A 27640-nucleotide genomic window follows, 5' to 3' on the forward strand; every position below is an offset into this window, starting at 1 on the left:
TATATGTACCTAGCATGTGAAGGTCAATTGATAAAACAGTTTTTTTCTCTGGGTAAAATCATAAAACCTACAAGTGTTTTATTAAATAGACAGGGAATGTGTATTACCAAGTTGTAAAGACCCGTATGTAGATATACAAGATACAAAAATGTATTTCATAGTTGGCTACAGTTTTCTCATGCATTTGTATACATATGAAACTAAACGTTTTTCATTGTTAAACAGAGAGAGATAAATAATTGATACCTCCTTTGTCATAAGGCAAGAATTCTATTGAATAGCCATACCATCGTACTGTAGAATTCTCACAAGCTTTCAAAGAATATCCTGCTTACCTCTATTTAACAAAACTAAAAAACCTTATAGATGTTTTTGTATGATGTTATTTAAACTATTATTGACTGCAGTCAGATCTCTGGAGCTTTAAAAGGTTTCATTTGAATATTAGAACAGATGTGGCTTTCACCGATCACAGATGTAAGATAATCCCCGGATGTTGTATAAAATAACACCATGCTTTACCTTATTGATTTTTAATTGATTTTTGGCCTCTTTTGTATGGAGTTTATGGGAGTGTAAATATTAGGCCACGGGCCGCCTCTTGACCCTGCCCCGAGCTCCAGCTGTATTTATACGACTGTGTCCACACCAAAGTGTCAATTGGTTTGTTAGTACTTTACAGTGTTGTTACAATGTTTTTGTATTAGTACCAGATTCTTTCGGGGCTACTTAAAGCGGGTCACACTTCATTCATTTGCAAACTTATCAGGAGCTTATGAATGACGTTATAAAGTTCAACACATGTTCTCAACATAGAAACTGGAGGAAATCAATTGACTATTGACTCCCCATAGGGTGTATAGGGTACGTTACTGAGGTGAGGCTGGATACTGGTACACCTGGAATACCTCCAATAGAGGACTAGATAGAGAAATCTAGTCTGGAGTACGAGCATTTCACATGCAAAGTAGTGTTACAATCCAGATATCAAGCATATTCTAATAAATACTTCATATCATACCAGCTGTAGGATGTTATTGGATCCGCGCTTTCCTAAATAGGACACGCCAGGATGTTATGAGAAACAGTGTTGCTTGGATTAGTTGAAGTTGGATGTGTTTTTGAAGGACACGGTATTACATAAAAGACTGGATGTTTAATATATGCTGTGTACTAACTTGGAAGAGGAATGACTTTGATGTTTTAAATAAGGACAAGTTGGATGTTTTTAAAGGCCATACCTTTATAGTAGGACGAATAGAGATATTTACTGAAACAAGGGCCGTTCTATTTACATGTATACTGATACATAGCCTGGGCCATACCTTCAGTTAAAGGACAAGTTGGAGGTTTTAAAAATATGGGCGACTTTCAGTTGGACAAATTGGATATATCCATGATTTAAAGCAAACAGGGGCACCTGGATTAATGTTACAGGTAGCCAAAGTATATTGATGTGACATCATAATTTCCACACAGGATCATTGCACTTAGAACTAGATCAGGTGTCATAAGGACATGATTTGACCTTGACTTCAGGGATTCCCCTTAAACAGGAGATATTACTTTAAATCCCAAGTAATCGCCAATACAGGAAGTTTGTGTTTACACATGGATTTTGTGAGGAACTGTAAGCCTTGATAGGCATGGTGGATGTACAGGAGTACTACCTTTCTCTCCTACCCCTGGGGGAGGTAGGCCAGCCCCCCTGGGAGGAGGAGGAGGAGACTGAGGGACCACGGATAGAGGATGAGTACTGTGTTGAGGAGGAGGAGGGTGGAGAGGAACAAGAGGAACTCCTCCCTGTCATAGAAAATGTACCTGATCAGGGAGGGGTACTAGAGGAAGAAATAGATTTTCAAAATTTGAAGGAGCAAGTAATTATGTGAGTGAAATGAGAGTCTGTTTTCTTAAGGAATTGATTTCTAACATATTACTGTTTATCGCACCTCGGACAGAAATGTCCCCAAATGATTGGCGGAGAGCCGTCACGTGGTGACCCCCCTATCACTTTATAGGGGGTCAGTAAATTTTATTATGGTGCAATATGGCGGCTTTCGCCCTCGCTTCAAAATTTTAACACATTATCTTCAATTAAATATACCACTTCATTACCGTAAAACTATATATAATTGTTTATTTTTATGTAAAAATACGTTGAATCGTTTTAATACTTCAAATTACATGAAATGCATTTTTTAAATACGAGTTGCTTCCCCTACGCCAGTTTGAAAGTTGATGACGCGGCGAAAGTCAAACATAACAATTCAAGCGTTTCTAGACTGTGATTATAAACAAATGGAGGTGTTCGTTCCTACCTACAGATCAATCTTCACTCTACAATCAAATTATCGGCATAACTTTTAAGTGATTATCTCAGCGAGAATGCACAGATGATCAAGGAGATTGTGCTTAAAATGTTAGATGGATATTTGTGTCACTCTTTTTTGTGATGCTTTCAATTTACAGACGGTCTGGTGTCGTATTGAGGTAGGCCTACTGTGCACATAGGAATGTCGAAATTATTGTTGATTTATGAATTATTCATTATTATTCTGCAGGTTCCTAATACAGTATATTTGAAAATTCTTGAAAGAAATACATAGATAAATATGTAGCCTAGGCCAATTATTTTAAAATCGGCGATTGTTTGTTATCATTCGCGCCAGCATGATTTAAGTTTGACTTCAGATTCTTGACCAAACAAATAGGAAACAAAGAATTAATAAAACAAATAAATGGTCCTCGATGCGATAAATTCGTTATATAGTCAGTTACTGACCCCCTATAAAGGCATAGAGGGTCAGTAAGAAGTATAGGAGGCTCGGGCTACGCCCTCGCCCCCTCGGGCTACGCCCTCGCCCCCTATAAATCTTACTGACCCTCTATGCCTTTATAGGGGGTCAGTAACTGACTATATAACTAATAATATATATCATTGACAATTGGCATTCTGTTCAGGTGTAGTGGGTTTTTTTATGATACTGACATAATTATGATACCAATTAAGTTTAAAAAGACAATGATTTAGCTATATATATATTTCTAATCATTCCAAGGAATCATGTAGCACGACTGTCTCCCATAAATACTGGCCATATTTCCCAGGACATAAACTGCTGTAAATGTCACACTGACAGTACAGAATTCTTTAGTATTGATTTTTGTGTATTTCAAATACAGAATTGCTAACTTGTTCTTTTCAAAAGAACAGCATTAAAAGTGATGAATAGATAGAACTCCCAGTATAGGAATGTTGTGTTTATCTTTATGTTGGTGGAGCCCATTGATATGAAAACATTTCATTATTTAGCAACATGTTCATCGCTGGTGTCATTGACGTTAGGACCCCGCCTTAATGACTGACCAGCTGAGTTTAATTACAGGGTAAAAGCCTCAGCTTACATAGCTATTGTTGTTGAATCTATATGGAACAATAAAAAAGTATTGGTAATTCTATATGGTACACACTAACTATATATATATTTAACTTCCACAGTCGCTACAAAGCCTTGGAAAACATGATGGAAGATGCTCTGAAGAAGAGCATGGAGATCAAAGAAGAAAAGATCCATGCCCTTGAGAGCAGGTATAATTACACAATTACAAAAAGTTAAATCCTCCTGACATTCCAGCATCTTGATGCTTCCCTTGGTCCTTTTATCTCCATGTTCCATCATTCATACATTCCCATGTCCTTAAATTCCATTGTCATTTAATCCAGTAATTTGTGACTCTACTATTAGCATCCCTCTGTTCTGAGTCATATAATCACTGTGTCCCAGTATATAGTCAGGAAGGTTTCTCAAAAGTATTTAAAAGCTACTTTAGTACTTAGATATTACCAAATTGGATAATGGGGAATAAGCATAATCAGACAAAAATATTGAACTTTAAAAAAGGTGATGTTTTTCACCATATTATTTGATCAAAGTGTGAAACTGTCATGAATATTCATGTGTAAGGAAAATCTTCCTGGCAGTTGTCAAATATTTTCTCTATACGTATGAATTTGAAGAAAAATCTCAAGCACATTGTTATTGAAATTATTTAGATCTACCTTCTCCATCCTAACTGATCTTACAAAGATATTCATAAACCTGATACATGTAGTAACCATTGCATACCACTAGCTTTGGAAATTAAGTTATTTACCTATATATATTATTTCTACATGAAGCTTGCCTTAACTTCCTTAGTCATTTTACCTGTGAGGTGTCAACATTAATTTGTTAAACTAATGGGAATAGAATATTGAGGAAGTAAAGGGAATCAAAACTATTTTTTTCTTAAATCAACACTTTGTTGTCCTGACTTTCTAATTGATTTCCTCTTTGGATTTTGTTTTGAAATCTGTGACCAAGATAGTACATGTATTTAAGAAAGAAAGAAAAAATGGGAAAAAAAACCACAAAGAAACCCAGAATAAACAAATGATGAAAAAAAATTGAAAACTGATGTATACAATTGACATTTAATCTATTTATAGATTAGAGGAGTCAAAGAAACGCAACATCCGACTACAAGACGAGTTACGTCAGCTGAAACAGGAGTGTGAGTCGCTGAAGCAGAGATATGAGGAGGAATCTCACGCCCAAGACAGGTAAAGGGGCTCAGGTGTTCTCATCAAACATGATATGTTGGTCTGGGGTTCTCATCCTCACAGATTCCTACATTTGATCCCTACTGTAACAGAATTCAGAATTACAGAATCTGATAAAATATCATCATACAGATAGCAATATCGGAAAAATACAGAAAAGGTCAATAACATATTATTTGTAGGTGCACTAAAAAAAATTTAAGTGAGTTGTATATGTTGGTGTTTTATATTGCAGACATGAGAGTGGTGTAAGAGGTAGTCAGTCAGGTCGCACCAATAATGCATCCAAGGAAATGTTTGAGGTGAAGGACCATCTGATTCAGGTGGAGAGACAGGTGGGTTGTGTGGTTACATAATGAGGAGTTCTGAAGTTCAGCATTACTATAAATAAACACAATCTGTTTAAAAATAAACCATTTGAATATAAGATCAATATTGCTTTCCATCTTAAAAGTGTAAAAGACAATTTAAGCCTTGTCAAGATGGTGTCCTCTAGAAAAGACAATCCTGAAACTTCAATATTGAGGTAATCATTCAATTTTTTTTCCAGAATGCCACATTCATGGCAGAAAACAAGAATCTGAAATCACAGACCAACTCGCTGAATCTTCAAATACAGAAGTTGGAAAGTCAGAATTCTACACTTCAGAGCCAATCATCTTCATTCCAAGATCAGTTCACTTCACTGCAATCCAGCAATGCTAAGTTGCAAGTAGAGAACTCAACGTTGAAGTCAGAGTGTTCCACATTACGGACCCAGATGTCAACATTACAGTCACATCTGTCACAGCTGGAGGGTGAACACAAACACTTACTAGAGAACCAGGAGGAGCTACAGTCCTCACATGAACAACTGGTTCAGGATCACGAACAATTACAGCAATATCATGAACAACTCGCGTCTGAGTATGAGGGACTAATTTCTGAACATGGCTCGCTAAAATCTGTACATAAATCTATGAAAGGAGAAAATAAAGAGATGAAAGAAAAGCTAGATGCCTTCCTGCAAGGTCGGGAAGATGTTTCACGTGTTCGTGACCGAGCCCAGCGTGAGAAGGATGCGCTGCGGTCCGAGTTACAGTCACTAGGTGGTGTACAAATGGAGTATGATCACCTGCGCGAGGAGCATGTTAAACTGCTGGGTAAACATGAACAGTTGTGTAAGGACTATAACGATGTGGTTGGTGATAATAAACATCTCAAAACAGAAAACAATACATTCCTCACCAAAAACACTGAGCTCAAAACACAATGTGATGAGTACAGAGAGCAACTACATTCCATGGAAATCGATGTCAACAGTCTCGCTCATAAATATGATGTAAGTGAACCTAAACCTGCTGTAGAATGATGTATATAGAGATCCAGTGTTAAGTTATTCACATGTTTATCTTTTACTGTAAGTTTTATGTTCACATGGCCTTTGCTCAACTTTACTCACCAATTGCCCGTATTGGTCATTGATGAACTGTTGCCTTTCTGTGTGATCTAGTTGACATTATATTATCTTCTTTAAACATTGATATTGCCAACTCTGGACAAACTAAAAAAATCTTATTTACTTTTTTATTGACTCTTTGGTAACCTGTATTGACCCAAGTTGATTTATAATGAACTTATATTTGACCTATATTGACCTGTGTTGACCTGTATTGACCTATATTGACCTTTGGTTAACCTTTATCAACTTTAGTTGTTGACCTGTATTGACCTCCCTTTGGTGTTTGCAGACTCTGTACCAGATGAACCAGAAGATGGAAGAAGACAACAAGAATCTGTTGATGCAGATCCAATCACTACTCAACTCTAACCAGGAGCTGTTATCTCAGATCCTCAACAGTAAAGAACACTTCGCTGAGGAGGAGAAATCCTACCTGTATGTATCTTCCTTAAAGCTATCAGAATACATAGACTAACCAGAAAATGTGTTCAGTACGAACATTATAACAAAAACAGAATTGTCATACACAATTTTCATGTTATGGAGTTCCTGATTACCTGTGACACCATCATTTTCTGCGATGTCATCATTTAAAAAGGATGTTATTCTACCACGTTTTCTACATTATTGGTGCTTTTGCCAAAGAGTATATAGTTGAAATTCTTTGTCACATAGCCTGAAGAACAGCTGTTAGCCTGATGAACATCTTAGAAGTTTGGCTAGAATTAATAATACACTAAAAGTTCCACAGATTTTAAAGATTCCAGTTACCTATATGAGCTTAAAAAATCATAGCTTATATGTTCTAGTTACAAAAATTTCCTCCAACATCAAACCTGACCTTACAAAATGTTTCAAAGAAAATAACATTTGTCACTAGGTTCAAAATTTCTCTGTGTAGAAAGTGAAGGCTGATGGATTGAAGTGCGATGCTCTATACTAAGTATAAAACTGCATCATTTAAAGTGTTTTAGTTAACAAATAGAATCATTGATAAAATTCTAATAATAAATAATCCTATTTCCTATTTTAGAGAAAAGATGTCAGACTTACGGCGTCAGAAGGAAAGACTTGAAGAGAAGATCATGGATCATTACCGGCGCCAGGAAGTGTCAAAGAAGTATGCAATAATTTGTTAATTGGAAAACAGTGTCATTATACATCTTTTGTACTTGAATATAAACTTTTACCAACACACACTATTTCAGCATACTCCAACTTTAACTCAGTTATTGAGTTTTTAACCAGAAGTAATTGGTCTGTCTTATGTGATACAGTTGGATTTTGCTATTGTTTTGACATTGATAACCAGAAGTCTGTATTGTGTGATACAGTTGGATTTTGTTATTGTTTGACATTGATAACCAGAAGTCTGTATTATGTGATACAGTTGGATTTTGTTATTGTTTGACATTGATAACCAGAAGTATGTATTATGTGATACAGTTGGATTTTGTTATTGTTTTGACATTGATAACCAGAAGTATGTATTATGTGATACAGTTGGATTTTGTTATTGTTTTGACATTGATAACCAGAAGTCTGTATTATGTGATACAGTTGGATTTTGTTATTGTTTTGACATTGATAACCAGAAGTCTGTATTATGTGATACAGTTGGATTTTGTTATTGTTTTGACATTGATAACCAGAAGTCTGTATTATGTGATACAGTTGGATTTTGTTATTGTTTTCAAAACAATAACAAAATCCAACTGTATCACATAATACAGACTTCTGGTTATCAATGTCACATTGATAACCAGAAGTCTGTATTATGTGATACAGTTGGATTTTGTTATTGTTTTGACATTGATAACCAGAAGTCTGTATTATGTGATACAGTTGGATTTTGTTATTGTTTTGACATTGATAACCAGAAGTCTGTATTATGTGATACAGTTGGATTTTGTTATTGTTTGACATTGATAACCAGAAGTCTGTATTATGTGATACAGTTGGATTTTGTTATTGTTTTGACATTGATAACCAGAAGTCTGTATTATGTGATACAGTTGGATTTTGTTATTGTTTTGACATTGATAACCAGAAGTCTGTATTATGTGATACAGTTGGATTTTGTTATTGTTTTGACATTGATAACCAGAAGTCTGTATTATGTGATACAGTTGGATTTTGTTATTGTTTTGACATTGATAACCAGAAGTCTGTATTATGTGATACAGTTGGATTTTGTTATTGTTTGACATTGATAACCAGAAGTCTGTATTATGTGATACAGTTGGATTTTGTTATTGTTTTGACATTGATAACCAGAAGTCTGTATTATGTGATACAGTTGGATTTTGTTATTGTTTTGACATTGATAACCAGAAGTATGTATTATGTGATACAGTTGGATTTTGTTATTGTTTTGACATTGATAACCAGAAGTCTGTATTATGTGATACAGTTGGATTTTGTTATTGTTTGACATTGATAACCAGAAGTATGTATTATGTGATACAGTTGGATTTTGTTATTGTTTTGACATTGATAACCAGAAGTCTGTATTATGTGATACAGTTGGATTTTGTTATTGTTTTGACATTGATAACCAGAAGTCTGTCTTGTGTGATACAGTTGGATTTTGTTATTGTTTTGACATTGATAACCAGAAGTCTGTATTATGTGATACAGTTGGATTTTGTTATTGTTTTGACATTGATAACCAGAAGTCTGTATTATGTGATACAGTTGGATTTTGTTATTGTTTTGACATTGATAACCAGAAGTCTGTATTATGTGATACAGTTGGATTTTGTTATTGTTTTGACATTGATAACCAGAAGTCTGTATTATGTGATACAGTTGGATTTTGTTATTGTTTTGACATTGATAACCAGAAGTCTGTATTATGTGATACAGTTGGATTTTGTTATTGTTTTGACATTGATAACCAGAAGTCTGTATTATGTGATACAGTTGGATTTTGTTATTGTTTTGACATTGATAACCAGAAGTCTGTATTATGTGATACAGTTGGATTTTGTTATTGTTTGACATTGATAACCAGAAGTCTGTATTATGTGATACAGTTGGATTTTGTTATTGTTTGACATTGATAACCAGAAGTCTGTATTATGTGATACAGTTGGATTTTGTTTTTGTTTTGACATTGATAACCAGAAGTCTGTATTATGTGATACAGTTGGATTTTGTTTTTGTTTTGACATTGATAACCAGAAGTCTGTCTTGTGTGATACAGTTGGATTTTGTTATTGTTTTGACATTGATAACCAGAAGTCTGTATTATGAGATACAGTTGGATTTTGTTATTGTTTTGACATTGATAACCAGAAGTCTGTATTATGTGATACAGTTGGATTTTGTTATTGTTTTGACATTGATAACCAGAAGTCTGTATTATGTGATGCAGTTGGATTTTGTTTTTGTTTTGACATTGATAACCAGAAGTCTGTATTATGTGATACAGTTGGATTTTGTTATTGTTTGACATTGATAACCAGAAGTCTGTATTATGTGATACAGTTGGATTTTGTTATTGTTTTGACATTGATAACCAGAAGTCTGTATTATGTGATACAGTTGGATTTTGTTATTGTTTTGACATTGATAACCAGAAGTCTGTATTATGTGATACAGTTGGATTTTGTTATTGTTTGACATTGATAACCAGAAGTCTGTATTATGTGATACAGTTGGATTTTGTTATTGTTTTGACATTGATAACCAGAAGTCTGTATTATGTGATACAGTTGGATTTTGTTATTGTTTTGACATTGATAACCAGAAGTCTGTATTATGTGATACAGTTGGATTTTGTTATTGTTTGACATTGATAACCAGAAGTATGTATTATGTGATACAGTTGGATTTTGTTATTGTTTTGACATTGATAACCAGAAGTCTGTATTATGTGATACAGTTGGATTTTGTTTTTGTTTTGACATTGATAACCAGAAGTCTGTATTATGTGATACAGTTGGATTTTGTTATTGTTTGACATTGATAACCAGAAGTATGTATTATGTGATACAGTTGGATTTTGTTATTGTTTGACATTGATAACCAGAAGTATGTATTATGTGATACAGTTGGATTTTGTTATTGTTTTGACATTGATAACCAGAAGTTCTCTTGTTGTATCTTTATTTCTGGAATCCTATATAATTTCAGAAACCGAGGTCTGGGAGCAAGAATAGCACGGAGAGCTGCAAAGATTTTTGTGTCTAGGGTAGGTCCATCAAATTTTATGTTAATTAAAAAAATAAGGTTCCTTACAAGAAATTTTTTTGATTTGTATCTGCCTTTATCTTCACATTTGATATTTGACCTTTAGTCTCTTGACAAGTTCTTGACCTCTAACCTTTTCTACCCTCCAGAATCGAGAGCGCAGTAAGAGCAGAAACAACCTGTCGAATATAGACAACAGTCAAGACAATACGTCACAGGGATCAGGGGACATAACCAATGACCACAACGACTCTCGTAAGTCAGGTGAGCATTATGGGATACAGTATACTGGGGCATGAGGTGTAGATCTTGTCACTAGATAGGCAGTGGTTCTCTGGTGACAGATGGCTGATTCTGTAGTAGGCATATATACTCTAAGTACCTTATATGGTGTGCTCTTTGGATTTGGGGAGCTGTCATGGTAAATTCATAACAATAAAGGCATCTGTTCTTATGTCATTCTGATTTGACATTTTAAAAAGTAAATGTTTGACAGGATACAATTAAAAACTGCTAGAGAAAATACATTGTTCGTTTAATTTTAACAGATTAATAGGTTATATAGGTCTAGCTGTTAGATTAAGTGTGAATGGAAATTATGTTTTGGCATGTTTTGAAACAGTATGTCCTTAATTTTAATATATTTAGATAATCACAGTGTTTTTAATAAATTAGGGCTACAATTTGACATTTTATTTGTTGTAATCCTTTAATATTTTCCTGGAATATCACTAGCATTACCTCCTGTAATGTTATCTCTTAGGAATATCACTAGCATGACTCCCTGTAATGTTATCTCTCAGGAATATCGTTAGCATGACCCCCTGTGATGTTATCTCTCAGGAATATCACTAGCATGACCCTTTGTGATGTTATTTCTCAGGAATATCATTAGCATTATCCCCTGTGATGTTATCTCTCAGGAATATCACTAGCATGACTCCCTGTAATGTTATCTCTCAGGAATATCGTTAGCATGACCCCCTGTGATGTTATCTCTCAGGAATATCGTTAGCATGACCCCCTGTGATGTTATTTCTTAGGAATATCACTAGCATTACCCCCTGTAATGTTATCTCTCAGGAATATCACTAGCATGACTCCCTGTAATGTTATCTCTCAGGAATATCGTTAGCATGACCCCCTGTGATGTTATTTCTTAGGAATATCACTAGCATGACCCCCTGTAATGTTATCTCTCAGGAATATCATTAGCATGACCCCCTGTGATGTTATCTCTCAGGAATATCGTTAGCATGACCCCCTGTGATTTTATCTCTCAGGAATATCACTAGCATGACCCCCTGTGATGTTATCTCTCAGGAATATCGTTAGCATGACCCCCTGTGATGTTATCTCTCAGGATACCACTAGCATGACCCCCTGTGAAGTTATCTCTCGGGAATATCACTAACATGACCCCCTGTGATGTTATCTCTCAGGAATATCACTAGCATGACCCCCTGTAATGTTATCTCTCGGAAATATCATTAGCATGACTTTTCTGTGATGTTATTATCGTTGTCTTGAGAATGACCTACTTTGAATCCTTGTCTGTGTTGTCATGGAAATGACCTTCATGGTCACTTGACCTTTGAAACCTTAAATCCTCCTTGTTATTGAAATATCCTTTGTAATATATGTGTTGTCATGAAAATAGCCTCTAAGCCTGTCAGTGTTGTCATGGAAATAACCTTTGACCTTTGTACAGTCTGTATTGTTTTGGAAATATCCTTTGTTACCTTACTTGTGTTGTCTAAGAAATTGCCCTTGTAACCTTACCTGTGTTGTCATGGAAATGACCTTTGTAACCTTACCTTTGTTGTCATGGAAATGAACTTTGTAACCTTACCTGTGTTGTCATGGAAATTACCTTTGTAACCTTACATGTGTTGTTATGGAAATAGCTTTTGTAACCTTACCTGTGTTGTTATGGAAATGACTTTTGTAATCTTACCTGTGTTGTTATGGAAATGACCTTTGACTATTGTTACACTGCATGTCTTGTCTTTGAAATAATATCAATTGTCACCTCACCTGTGTTGTCACCAGAATGAAATTGTATTGTTTCCTTGTAATTGTCAAGGGCTTGGGGAAATAGTTTCTGTTCCAATTGGGACATATTTGTCCCTGCATGTCTCCCAATGACTAGGCATGCTTCTTGGTGTCAAGGTCTACCTTTAATCAGTATGACTTTGCACAGAGTTTGTGTGGGCACATTAACTAATTTTCATGTTCTGGTGTGGTCAGATATTTTAATGACTATCTGTGCTAACCATTCAGCATGTATCCAGTCTATTATTGCTGACCTGTATTCGGTGACCATGTGATATATCCCAGCATGCTCTTCACCAATTCTCTAGCAAGCTTCTGTGTATAGCTTCTGTAATAGAGGCAGTGGTTTTGAGCGTTTTGTTTTTGTACCATCAGAGCGGAAGCATAATCGCCGGGGTAGTGCTGAGAATATTTTGGAAACTTCGGCACTCTCTAAGCAGAGTCGAAGTCGTGCAAAGTCCACCACGGCTCTCAACCTTGAAGCTGACAGTAGTGACCGATCTGTCAGAGGTAACATTGTAGCATGTGTTTCCCGGTTATAGTACCGATTATTGTTGTCTGCGATAGATGTCTCTTTGACTATATATTATATTTTATATACTGAATGTTACATTAATCAGTATATTTTATTCTGTTTCTATTTAAAATGCCTTTGTGTTGTTCATTTTAGTAAAATTTGTTCCATTACATTAATGTTCCTATTTTCTATCTCTGTTTTGATGACTTACATTGTGGTGGTATATCTATTCTGTCCTCTTCCCATATTTACTATCCTAGTGGTATTGTGGTGACTGTCCCGACTCTGTGGGTAGAAAGATGATGTTCGTGATCTCCTGTCAGTGTATTTGTCATTTATATATACAAGACATGATTTCCTGGAGTAATTTTGTCATTTTTCATACTGTCTTTAAAGGCTCAATATATGTAGCTTTGGGTAAAAATTGAAAATCTTTAGAGATTTGTTCCGAATCAGCAATATTGGAACAACAGCATTTGTAAACAAGGCTCTGGTTTGAACTAAATGCAACTGAAATGTGGTTGAAAATATTTTTGTTGAAATGATCTCGGAAAGTTCCTAACCCTTCAGAATGTTGATCAACAGTGATTTGTTGTTTTTGTATGACTATTATATTTTTCTGATTTGTTTTTCATAATCATATAAAGAGGTGTATATTGGGCCTTTAAAAGTATTGAATGAGTTCAAAGTTGTCTCGTGCTGTGGATGGCCATGATAAAGCTTGTAGCTGTATGTATGTTGAGTATTACCAGTCTGTGAAAGTCTCAGGATTTTATGTAGAACTAACATTAGCTATAGAAGTTTGTGTGCATATTTTTCCTTGATATAATTAACCAGAGCACTTGGGGATGGAAGTAAATACTTTATAAGCACTAGACTGGGAACGATACAAATTGTATGTAATATAAACGAATTCAAAGTCAGATAATCAACGTTACACTCTTTTTAAAAACTGTAAACTCATAATCTTCAAATAGGAGTTTGCATATGGTCACAGCTAATTTAAGGTTTTTTGAAATTTAGAAATATTTTTTCTCAATTCAACTGGTAACAACATAACAATGTCAAGGTAACAATTGAGCAAATAAAAAGAAATTGTCAAAATTTAGTGAAGTATTTATATCATGGTTTAGTATAACATACCTAGAGTCAACATCACAAATCATCTGCTTCATTATATGCACCCTAAATCCTGTTTGATAAAGGAGCCAAATCCAGTGACAACCTCTTGGATTCTGTACATGGGGACAAGGGCTCCACCAGCTTTCCTAGTAGTACCACGTTGCCAGGTAACGGTCTGCTTGGGAATATCTAGTTCATGTGGTGGTGGGACTACAGCATGCCGTGTTGGGACCTTGCTTGTACATATAATACAGCATGCAGTGTTGGGGCCTAGCTTGTTTGCAAAACATGTAACCTAACTGTGTGTAATGGTTCTTTTCTGATATGGAAATTTTGTAAACATTTGTGGTTTGCTATTTCTGTTCAAAATACTGTTACTAGGGTACATATTCAAATTGAAATGTATTTCAAATATTTGTCAGAATATAACTTGGTCATTTTATTGAAAATCCAATTTTTGATTGAAACAATAATAAAAATTTCTTTCTGTTGAATTACTTTTGCTCTTTCAGTATTCAGTCAAATTTCCTGCTCACTACCGATTAATTAGTTTTCAATCAATTGCATGTATTCAATATTTCAATTATGATTGTGATTTAGAAATGTACACAAAATTTGAATTCAGAATTGAAAATTCAGTTTCCACACAGAAAATTTCCATAGCAGCAGAACAGTGCCTATTTATGCTTAGCTGAACACACATATACTGCTTGCTTAGTTGCCATAACATCACTGAATTTTATGTGCTTTTGTAGCCTCCATAGAACCGTTTGCAACTTTCACAAAAATATGATACATAGCTGACTATTTACCACATGTAGCTTTAGTTGGTAAAATCTGAAATTTTGTGCCAGAAAATCAATAACTAAGTCAAATATGTTTCATTTTCCCTCCACATGATAATTAATCTTACAACATCTACCAATAAGTCTATCCTAGTTACATTTACCAATTTATGACTTTCTGGTGACAATATCAATTTTGCTTCTGAACATTTGTACCTGTGTCCTATAAGCATTTTGGAAAAAAAACATCATTGAGAAGAAAAGTAATTCACAGTATGACCAGAGTATGACTATTAGTTTCCCCTGACAGATTCGTTCCATTAATGGTTCATTATGGCTATACATAGTTACTTATAAAGACAGTGCTAATGTAAGCTTGGTATTAAATAACAGAATGTCACAATATACATGTATACCTGTATAAGTTAAATCAAACTTGGGCCCTCTGGATTACTAGTCTTGCACTCACCCAATCAAGCTAAAGAAAGGTTCCCTCTAGCTGAGAGATATTTTGTGACTAGTATTCACCAAACCAGGATTACATTATGATAAAAATTATCAAATATTGAAACTGTATATGTAGACTAACATTAGAAAGATCTCTGATGACTTTCAAAATTGACTTGATTCGACTGTAAATTACGGAGTTATTGCCCTTTGCAATTATAATTATTATTGAACCTTGTGAATGCGATAACTAGTAAATATGAACCGAGCTTATGGAACTTTTTGTGTAGACTAACATGAAACAATCTCGGACAAGTTAGAAAATCAGCATGATTCAATTGTAATTTATGAGTTTATTGCCCTTTGCACTAATAATTATTATTGGACATTGTGAACACAATAACTTTAGTTAATATGAACTGAACTTAATGAAACTTTTTGTGTAGACTAACAATGGAAAGATCTTGGATGAGTTCGACCTGATTTGATTGTAACTTACAGAGTTATTGCCCTTTGCAATAATATTTATTGAACCTTGTGAACGTGATAACTTGAGTAAATATAAACAGAGCTTAATGAAATTTTGTATGTAGACTAATATTAGAAATATCTCAGACGAGTTCAAAAATCAGCTTGATTGACGATAATTTACAGAGTTGTAATTATTATTGGACCTTGTTAATACAATAACTTGAATAAATATGCACTCAGCTTCATGAAACTTTGTATTTACCGGTAGACTAAAATTTGAAAGATATCCGACTAATTCAAAAGCCGCCATGTTTAGACTGTAACTTACGAAGTTATTGTCCTTTGCGATTATAATTATTGAATCTTGTGAACATGATAACTTGAGTAAATATGATCTGAGCTTAATGAAACATTGCATATAGACTAACATTGGAAATATCTCGAACAACTTTGGAAACCAGATTGTTTGACTCTAACTTATGAACAGAGTTATTGCCCTTTGCAATAATAATGATGATTGGACCTTGTGAACACGGTAATGTGAGTAAATATGCACCAAGCTTAATGAAACTTTGTATGTGCATGTTCCTATTTCGTGAACAAAAGACATCAGTTAGCTAGTAAATTACATAACTAATTTGTATCAAATATCAGGTGACTGTTAAGGCCCATTGGCCTCTTGTTTGAAATAAAATTTGTTGAAATTGAGAAGAAAAAAACATGGTTCTTTCGACTGCAGTCAATATTGATGATGTCATCAACAATGCACACCATGATAACATCGCATGAAGTCATGATACCGCATAATTTTCAGGTTCAAAAGGCTAGTGTGCGCAATCTGTCATAGCCTAGGGGTTGACAAAGAAATCTCTCACGGCTAAAATTGTTGACAAATCATTGAATGTTTGGAGTATAAACTCGTTATTTTCTTTTATAAAAATCTGCTGGATTATCTTTACTTGTGAAGTTTTCTTATGATCATTATGGAACTGATTTATGCACATATGGTAAAATGAATAGTATATGTATAGCATTTCAATTAAAACCTATTATCATTGGTCAAGATTTTTTTTCGTAATTTTCTTTAGAATTTTTTGTTGATGAAATCTGGAGTTTCATTTTATTTGTCATTTAAAGTTTCTCATAGCACTGTACGAGAATTGTCTGTACCCATACTTCAACACCCTAATTTTGAGGTCAAGTAGACTTTTAGTAATCATCAGATGTGCTTGTTATATAATAAACATTGTAGAGAGCCTGCTTGTTGTTGCTTTGTAGATTTTTACTAATAGTTTTATTTTAGCAGACAAATTACTTTTACAGCATGACAGTCAATGTAGAAAGGACACTGTACATAATATTACACCTTGTACACCTTGTATGAAATGTAAACAGTACTATACACTCTGTAACTGTACATCAGAAGGCTATAGATAACATTATTAGGAATATAATATTTTTAAAACCGTGACCAATTAAAACAAGTATCTACTTTATTTATCTATTTGTTAAACTTTTTATTGTAATTGAAACTTATCCAAACATACAACAAACTTTTATGGCAAATGTTATTTTTTAGTCATATTTTATATTAAGCACAATGGATGAAGATGTTTAAGTTTGAAAGGAATATTTTAAGGGATAATTAACAATTAATATATATAGAAAAGAGGGGAGGAATTGGATTATAATATGTCTCAAATCCACCATCCATATACCTGTTATGTTTTCAGCAATATGTTCATGATACGTGTGAAGTCTGTACTTTGAATTGTCCCGTTACTGTATTTTGTTAATCTGTTGATAGGCCTTGTACTTTGAATTGTCCCGTTACTGTATTTTGTTAATCTGTTGATAGGCCTTGGCAGACCAACCTGTTTCTCCGATGATGATGATGGTGGATTCCGTTCTAACGCTGCCGAGGGTGGCAATGACTTGCTGACTTTGGAGGAGTTCCTAGGAGAGGCGAATCGTGACAATAAGGTAATAAAATAAAAGTAAGAATAGTAAGGTAATGGGCAGTGTAGTACTCATTCAAAATTACTTGGAAGAAGTTTGGTACATGAATTCTTTGAGTTTATTTTTATTTATGCACTTGATGTGTAATGATATTAACTAGCTTGCTTGTCATGTTTCAGAGGCAGTCAACTGACCTTGGTAAGATCAAGGATGATATGGAGTCAAAAAGTAGCGAGAATTCAGACAACAGTTTCCGACAGAAACGACAGGCACCACCTCCACCGATGACTAACAATCGACATATGCATTCCATTCCTGACGTGGCTGCCGTCTCACATCAAGACCTAGTGGAACTGGTAACAACATAACAATGTCAAGGTAACAATTGAGCAAATAAAAAGAAATTGTCAAAATTTAGTGAAGTATTTATATCATGGTTTAGTATAACATACCTAGAGTCAACATCACAAATCATCTGCTTCATTATATGCACCCTAAATCCTGTTTGATAAAGGAGCCAAATCCAGTGACAACCTCTTGGATTCTGTACATGGGGACAAGGGCTCCACCAGCTTTCCTAGTAGTACCACGTTGCCAGGTAACGGTCTGCTTGGGAATATCTAGTTCATGTGGTGGTGGGACTACAGCATGCCGTGTTGGGACCTTGCTTGTACATATAATACAGCATGCAGTGTTGGGGCCTAGCTTGTTTGCAAAACATGTAACCTAAACTGTGTGTGTGTAATGGTTCTTTTCTGATATGGAAATTTTGTAAACATTTGTGGTTTGCTATTTCTGTTCAAAATACTGTTACTAGGGTACATATTCAAATTGAAATGTATTTCAAATATTTGTCAGAATATAACTTGGTCATTTTATTGAAAATCTAATTTTTGATTGAAACAATAATAAAAATTTCTTTCTGTTGAATTACTTTTGCTCTTTCAGTATTCAGTCAAATTTCCTGCTCACTACCGATTAATTAGTTTTCAATCAATTGCATGTATTCAATATTTCAATTATGATTGTGATTTAGAAATGTACACAAAATTTGAATTCAGAATTGAAAATTCAGTTTCCACACAGAAAATTTCCATAGCAGCAGAACAGTGCCTATTTATGCTTAGCTGAACACACATATACTGCTTGCTTAGTTGCCATAACATCACTGAATTTTATGTGCTTTTGTAGCCTCCATAGAACCGTTTGCAACTTTCACAAAAATATGATACATAGCTGACTATTTACCACATGTAGCTTTAGTTGGTAAAATCTGAAATTTTGTGCCAGAAAATCAATAACTAAGTCAAATATGTTTCATTTTCCCTCCACATGATAATTAATCTTACAACATCTACCAATAAGTCTATCCTAGTTACATTTACCAATTTATGACTTTCTGGTGACAATATCAATTTTGCTTCTGAACATTTGTACCTGTGTCCTATAAGCATTTTGGAAAAAAAACATCATTGAGAAGAAAAGTAATTCACAGTATGACCAGAGTATGACTATTAGTTTCCCCTGACAGATTCGTTCCATTAATGGTTCATTATGGCTATACATAGTTACTTATAAAGACAGTGCTAATGTAAGCTTGGTATTAAATAACAGAATGTCACAATATACATGTATACCTGTATAAGTTAAATCAAACTTGGGCCCTCTGGATTACTAGTCTTGCACTCACCCAATCAAGCTAAAGAAAGGTTCCCTCTAGCTGAGAGATATTTTGTGACTAGTATTCACCAAACCAGGATTACATTATGATAAAAATTATCAAATATTGAAACTGTATATGTAGACTAACATTAGAAAGATCTCTGATGACTTTCAAAATTGACTTGATTCGACTGTAAATTACGGAGTTATTGCCCTTTGCAATTATAATTATTATTGAACCTTGTGAATGCGATAACTAGTAAATATGAACCGAGCTTATGGAACTTTTTGTGTAGACTAACATGAAACAATCTCGGACAAGTTAGAAAATCAGCATGATTCAATTGTAATTTATGAGTTATTGCCCTTTGCACTAATAATTATTATTGGACATTGTGAACACAATAACTTTAGTTAATATGAACTGAACTTAATGAAACTTTTTGTGTAGACTAACAATGGAAAGATCTTGGATGAGTTTCGACCTGATTTGATTGTAACTTACAGAGTTATTGCCCTTTGCAATAATATTTATTGAACCTTGTGAACGTGATAACTTGAGTAAATATAAACAGAGCTTAATGAAATTTTGTATGTAGACTAATATTAGAAATATCTCAGACGAGTTCAAAAATCAGCTTGATTGACGATAATTTACAGAGTTGTAATTATTATTGGACCTTGTTAATACAATAACTTGAATAAATATGCACTCAGCTTCATGAAACTTTGTATTTACCGGTAGACTAAAATTTGAAAGATATCCGACTAATTCAAAAGCCGCCATGTTTAGACTGTAACTTACGAAGTTATTGTCCTTTGCGATTATAATTATTGAATCTTGTGAACATGATAACTTGAGTAAATATGATCTGAGCTTAATGAAACATTGCATATAGACTAACATTGGAAATATCTCGAACAACTTTGGAAACCAGATTGTTTGACTCTAACTTATGAACAGAGTTATTGCCCTTTGCAATAATAATGATGATTGGACCTTGTGAACACGGTAATGTGAGTAAATATGCACCAAGCTTAATGAAACTTTGTATGTGCATGTTCCTATTTCGTGAACAAAAGACATCAGTTAGCTAGTAAATTACATAACTAATTTGTATCAAATATCAGGTGACTGTTAAGGCCCATTGGCCTCTTGTTTGAAATAAAATTTGTTGAAATTGAGAAGAAAAAAACATGGTTCTTTCGACTGCAGTCAATATTGATGATGTCATCAACAATGCACACCATGATAACATCGCATGAAGTCATGATACCGCATAATTTTCAGGTTCAAAAGGCTAGTGTGCGCAATCTGTCATAGCCTAGGGGTTGACAAAGAAATCTCTCACGGCTAAAATTGTTGACAAATCATTGAATGTTTGGAGTATAAACTCGTTATTTTCTTTTATAAAAATCTGCTGGATTATCTTTACTTGTGAAGTTTTCTTATGATCATTATGGAACTGATTTATGCACATATGGTAAAATGAATAGTATATGTATAGCATTTCAATTAAAACCTATTATCATTGGTCAAGATTTTTTTCGTAATTTTCTTTAGAATTTTTTGTTGATGAAATCTGGAGTTTCATTTTATTTGTCATTTAAAGTTTCTCATAGCACTGTACGAGAATTGTCTGTACCCATACTTCAACACCCTAATTTTGAGGTCAAGTAGACTTTTAGTAATCATCAGATGTGCTTGTTATATAATAAACACTGTAGAGAGCCTGCTTGTTGTTGCTTTGTAGATTTTTACTAATAGTTTTATTTTAGCAGACAAATTACTTTTACAGCATGACAGTCAATGTAGAAAGGACACTGTACATAATATTACACCTTGTACACCTTGTATGAAATGTAAACAGTACTATACACTCTGTAACTGTACATCAGAAGGCTATAGATAACATTATTAGGAATATAATATTTTTAAAACCGTGACCAATTAAAACAAGTATCTACTTTATTTATCTATTTGTTAAACTTTTTATTGTAATTGAAACTTATCCAAACATACAACAAACTTTTATGGCAAATGTTATTTTTTAGTCATATTTTATATTAAGCACAATGGATGAAGATGTTTAAGTTTGAAAGGAATATTTTAAGGGATAATTAACAATTAATATATATAGAAAAGAGGGGAGGAATTGGATTATAATATGTCTCAAATCCACCATCCATATACCTGTTATGTTTTCAGCAATATGTTCATGATACGTGTGAAGTCTGTACTTTGAATTGTCCCGTTACTGTATTTTGTTAATCTGTTGATAGGCCTTGTACTTTGAATTGTCCCGTTACTGTATTTTGTTAATCTGTTGATAGGCCTTGGCAGACCAACCTGTTTCTCCGATGATGATGATGGTGGATTCCGTTCTAACGCTGCCGAGGGTGGCAATGACTTGCTGACTTTGGAGGAGTTCCTAGGGGAGGCGAATCGTGACAATAAGGTAAGAATAGTAAGGTAATGGGCAGTGTAGTACTCATTCAAAATTACTTGGGAGAAGTTTGGTACATGAATTCTTTGAGTTTATTTTTATTTATGCACTTGATGTGTAATGATATTAACTAGCTTGCTTGTCATGTTTCAGAGGCAGTCAACTGACCTTGGTAAGATCAAGGATGATATGGAGTCAAAAAGTAGCGAGAATTCAGACAACAGTTTCCGACAGAAACGACAGGCACCACCCCCACCGATGACTAACAATCGACATATGCATTCCATTCCTGACGTGGCTGCCGTCTCACATCAAGACCTGAATTTATCTCGAATGTCTCGTATATCTACCGGCAGCAGTGGGAGTGGTCAAGAGAGTCGGCCTGAGAGTTATGGACAGGCCACACCTCCTCAAGGCAAACTCCCCGAGACCTCCACACCAGCACAACATAACAATGGAGGATATCACAGCAATTCTCTCGAGGAACTAGACAAATTTTCTCCATTCCCACGTCAACAACCCCCACATGATTTCAGGAGAAATACTCTTGGATCAACACCATCCACAACTACAAGAACTCTTCAGTACTCAATGTTATCATCTCCTGGCCAATCAGGAAGCTCACCAGCAAATCGCTCATCCAATCAGAACAGAGAGCTGCCCCCCACACCTTCAGAGACGGCTACAGACAGACTTGATAGACTCACCTCATTTAGTCAATCCTCATCCTCACATAACAACTCCATCATTTCCAACACATCAAACTTCAGTGACATTTCCAAAAACAATAGTGTATACTCTCCTAAGGACAGTTATAATTACCAGTCGCCTCATATGGCAAACAAACCACCCACCCCTAGGGGATACCAAAACCAGCCCCCAGGGCCAACTCGGGCCCCTCCCCACCCTAATCAGTCAGGAATGGTGAGGAGTCGACAAACCCCTACAGACAGTCAACCCAGTCCTCAGCAATATTCACATAACGGTCCAGTCAGACCTATACCCACAAGAGATGCTAGCCGACACGGTCCCATGTCTCGACCAAATAATTATATGGACCAAAATAACAGTGCAAATGTCTATTCTAGTGTGGGGGATAATCGGACACGCAATTCTATGGATTATTCTCCACAAAAATCTAGTGTTCAAAGTAATGGACCAACGGAAGGAAGTCAAGAGCATCATTACGCGCGTGTACAAAAAATAGAACGACCCAAGTCGGTTCCTCCAAACATTTTTCAACAATTGCAAATGCAGGCTCAGCAACAGCAGGGACAGAAACAGGACCAAGGACCAATATATTCACAACCTCAGAAAGGCCGTACACCCCCTGTGCCTCCCCCACGGAGGAATCGCGAAGTAATCGCTCGTGTAAGTCTGGTCCGAGAACCAGGACAGATGCCTACAGGGCGTATGTCTGCCCAACCGTACCAGACCTCGGGGGCCAACTCCTCTAACGGTCCCGTCAGTAAAACCCTGCCTGGTGGGGGCATGTCTCGTTCAGTTACTCCAGGGATAAAGTCACCGCCCTCATCCGCGCCACGACCAATGAAACCAGAGGAGAATACTGCAGAACCAAACGAAAATTCACGATGGTACGAGTATGGCTGTGTGTGACGTAACGCCACAGTCGTAAACATCTACCTCATAGTAGACGCTTTCTAATGTCTCTCCTCGCAATGGCATAGACATTTTGTCTGGTTAATCATAATATATTTCATTATTATTATTATTTTTTTTTTTTTAAGAATTTGTTTCCATTTATAAAACACTGTCTGTGGAATGCATATGAATTCAGCACATAATTTAACACACTAATGCTTAAAACCTTACAATAGCTTTCTATGATACACATGTATGGAATCTCATTTAATCTGACAATTTCACACAAGAAGATCTGCAATACTTTCATCTCAAAAACTGATAAAAGGTTTTAGATGGCATGGTTCAGTGAGATTCCATTTTCCCAGCATTTATGAAAGCATGAGATTTTTTTTCTCTCTTTCTGCTTCATTTTTTTCTGTAAAACATCAACTTTTTTATGCTAATTAAAACAGATATATTACAAAATTAACTTTTAACTTGTCTAAAAATGTTTATATTTTTATTTTTTGTCTTTTAAGAATCTCTACTCTGGCCAGTTTATGACTGGTCCGCCAACATCTTACTGATAACATTTTCTCTTTTAACAGGACTAGGGAAGCACGGTGATAGGTGGACAATTTAGCCCTATGCATGTGGAACGGTGTAGTTGTCTCCCCTTGCCAGAGACAGAACAGTCTATTTATAGTAACAAGTGTTCTTTTGTGTCGGGAGATTGTGAAGTCAACTGTTAGCAAGGAAGCGAATCCATGGGCATTATATGTGGAATGTTGAAGAAACTAACTTTGTCTTTAACTCCTTGACCTTGACCTTTGTTGCTGTCTGTCCTTGACCTTTGTATGATGTAAAAATGTTGCATCTCCCAGCACCTATCCACAAGCATGTTGTCTGTCACTCGGATTCAATAAACACATTTTCATTACAAATTCCAGAAATGAATTGGCAATATTGTCTTAGAAACATATTACAATTTTCCAACAGTTCTTTCAAATGTTAAATTTTGTAGCAATTTCATTTTGAGACCGAAAGATGAAAATGTGGCCTTGAATCTGATTGGCTATTGTCTAACCCTTCACTAAATGCTTACCTTCCTTGTATCGTTAACATGAAGGCGGCAGCACTATCCAGTCTCCACAGAATGATTTATCTCGCAGTTATATGGCAGCCATTTTGATTGATGACACTGCCATTCTAGCTCTGTCATCATCATCAAAAGCAATATTTTCCATGGGCACCATTTGTCTGTCCAGGCAGCCATTTATGTACATCTGTTTAACACAATATAGCCGTACTGCAGTTTGTATGTATGTATATACAATTGTATAAGTGATGGTGTTTTATCTAATAGTGACCTTGTCAATGACATTGAGGTATATTTACACCGTTAACAAGTGTAACAATATTGGAGTCACTTGAAGATATATTTGATAAAATTATCATTCACATATAATTTTATTAATCAACTCCACAGTGCTGTATGTTACATTACTTCTATACAATCTTTGAAATCCAAAATACTTGGTACATGTAATTTATATTTTTTTTTATCTTTGCAAGCTTTACAAACAATTGAGATTTTTCACTACATGCAATGAACTTGTCTGTTTTGAATAAGAATCCAAGACAAACCATTAATTTGCTTCAAAGTCTGTTGCAAGTAAGAATGTATCTAGAAGTATTGAAGTAAGTTACTGCAAGAAGTTTGTTTCTGTTTTGTTTTTTTAAGTGATATCACATTCTTAGTTTTGCATTTAGATTCATATTTTTCACTGAAATTCAAAGATAAATGTTTACAATAATTCAAAAGTAAAAAGATAAATTTACATGGATGCGGATGAATTAACATATAAACACCAATTGAAAATATTTATGTATATCCAACCCTTGATACATATTTGAACTCTTCTTGTCCTAGGATCGGATCAGTTCATTATGAATTTACAGGAATTAATTAGTTAAATTTATTACTATTGTTTTAAATACAATAGTATTTCATCAAGCTTTTAAATATGAAATCAATACCACTTTACATTTCTTAGAAGATTTAGCTAAAAATGTCCACTATTCTTTGAATGTTCATCAAACGAACAGCTTGCCAGTACACAATATGTGTTTGCTATGTTACCATGTCTATCAGGCTTGAATGGGATTGTTAAGTGTAACCATAGTTACACATGAAACAATGTATTTATTTATAGAACTATAATATCTATTTAAAATTATAGTTCAATTGGATTTTTTTAACTTTGAGCACTTTCCTTACAGCCAGCCATAATGTCCGTCCTACAATAAAAATATTTTTATAACTGTCTCGACCGCGACCCCCGAGACACTGGCTCTCGTGTGGGAGCACATCCACTATGGATATATGCGCATGTGATGAAATTGTGTTGTGATTAGCGTTTTGTACAAAGCTAGTTATATACATTTTTGTGTTGTGAAGTTTTACACTAAAAGTCATTCCATTATTGTATATCACCTTCTCAGCTTACTCTGTAAACCATGGGCTTCTTTATGGTTTCTAACCAGAAAACACCTTTCCTAAATCCCTAGGGACCATCCATGTATTATTGATGGAGTACCTGAAAGTAAATTCTAGTTATATAAAGTAAAATTATACAGATTTTCTATTGGTTTAGACAGACTTACAATAGGCTATTTTTACAGATTTAGATGAATGCTACAAAATTTAGTTAAGACAGTTTGTCTCACAATGTAATATTTATAAATCAGCTGATATCTACATGTGCCTTGAGATTATATACCTTTACTTTTGTAATTTGCTCACCTGTTCACTGTCCGCCTTACTGTAAAACATCAGTGTATGTGAATTTTACACCTAAATTCAAAGTCAGTTTATAGTGGATGCACAAATTTGTTGTAATTAAAGATTAAGAAAGAATGAATTGTTTTACAGATAGTTGTTTATGGAAAGATGTGAAACATCTCTTATTTTCTTTGTAGATTTGTGTCAATATTTTGTAAAAATCTCTTGGGTAAGCATTGTAAGCTTAAGGCTACTCATTATTTATTATCTATCATGCTCACTCTACTTGTCTTCACTTGTGACGAAAGTCGGGAACATTACTAGATTTAAGTGTCCACATGACGCTGATCTGTCAGAGTTACTTCCCTTTGTTTCACTACAAGTAAAATGAAGGGAGGTAACTGTGATACATCAAAAAGACATGCTACTGACGTCATTCCTTCATTAAACAGACACTCCATATGTATTTGTCAGATAATATGTCCTCACATCTATACGCAGATGAACTCTGATTGTCCGTCCTCCACTAACCTGTCTCAATTATCTCCCCTGCTAGACAAATTTTTCCATATTCAGTTTTAAAGCATGGAAAATGTTATTTTCAACTATTACAAAATAGTTGCCATGAAATTCCTTAACCTTGTTAGTGAAATTTTACTTACATTGGAGTGATAAGAAATAAATAACTTCACACTAACGTCACTATTCAACTCTCTTTGCAGTCATAAATTATCAACAAGAATATGTATAGATATTTAAACATGTTACACTGTTATATATATATATTTTTCAAATTTTACGTAAAGATCATTTTTACATCAATCCTGCCTTTTTCACATTAAGATTTTGCTTGTATATTTTTGTACCATTCTCATCAACTTACATTGTTTATAAGACAGCAGTATCGGACCAGTGTTAATATTATGTTGGTGATGCAGCGTTAAATCATTGTTAACAAAATGCTAACAATGATAAATCAGTGTTATGAAAAAGCTTGATTGGATATATATAATCATGTGGATTCCACTCTGCTAACAGTGGATACATATCCTAATAGATGGTCATTGTTTTTGCAATAATTTATTACATGGATCACCAGTTAATATGAATTAACTGAATAGAATTAAATGTCATAAAACTGAAATATATTGTTTGTTTTCATTTACCTAAGAATACCTATGTAAAGCCCAAGTTATCAAAGAGGTTGATTAATGTGTCTGACATTTTACCTCCGACCTTTAACCTCTGGGTTACAAGATCAAGGAAGACTTATAGGTCCTGCATCAGATGGTAGACTGAAAATTTTTTTTGAAAAATAAATAATTTTTTTTTTTTTTTTTTTTTTTTCAAAATTCATTTTCGGGACAGCTCCTTGCGTTTCTAAGGATGAGCAGTTGCCATTTTGATTTAACTCTGCTTGGATACAACATGCCTCCTGACCCCTATTTAAAGCATGTGTATCTACACCAAAAATTTCAACACAAGTGAATAGAAATCCAAATAATAATCCATCCACAAAGCTCAACGTATATCTTCATACTCGATGCACTCGACTGGCTATGTAC

The 27640-nt window shown here is 34.6% G+C and overlaps 1 protein-coding gene across 1 annotated transcript in view; it reads left to right on the top strand.

Moving 5' to 3' along the window:
- LOC138319678 (girdin-like) overlaps positions 1-27219 on the top strand; it is a 66340-nt gene extending 39121 nt beyond the window's left edge. Inside the window, exons 16-31 of the mRNA XM_069262825.1 lie at positions 1636-1885; positions 3500-3589; positions 4490-4603; positions 4839-4938; positions 5154-5924; positions 6334-6479; positions 7078-7164; positions 10185-10242; positions 10391-10505; positions 12672-12806; positions 14019-14102; positions 17497-17621; positions 17777-17953; positions 18096-18195; positions 21594-21718; positions 21860-27219. Of these exons, the coding sequence (XP_069118926.1) occupies positions 1636-1885; positions 3500-3589; positions 4490-4603; positions 4839-4938; positions 5154-5924; positions 6334-6479; positions 7078-7164; positions 10185-10242; positions 10391-10505; positions 12672-12806; positions 14019-14102; positions 17497-17621; positions 17777-17953; positions 18096-18195; positions 21594-21718; positions 21860-23323 (3941 nt within the window). The 3' untranslated portion in view covers positions 23324-27219. The remainder of the gene's footprint in view (positions 1-1635; positions 1886-3499; positions 3590-4489; positions 4604-4838; positions 4939-5153; positions 5925-6333; positions 6480-7077; positions 7165-10184; positions 10243-10390; positions 10506-12671; positions 12807-14018; positions 14103-17496; positions 17622-17776; positions 17954-18095; positions 18196-21593; positions 21719-21859) is intronic.
- The last annotated feature ends 421 nt before the right edge of the window (positions 27220-27640 follow it).

The sequence above is a fragment of the Argopecten irradians genome, chromosome 3 (genome assembly GCF_041381155.1).
Source record: "Argopecten irradians isolate NY chromosome 3, Ai_NY, whole genome shotgun sequence".
Classification (NCBI taxonomy): Eukaryota; Metazoa; Mollusca; class Bivalvia; order Pectinida; family Pectinidae; genus Argopecten; species Argopecten irradians.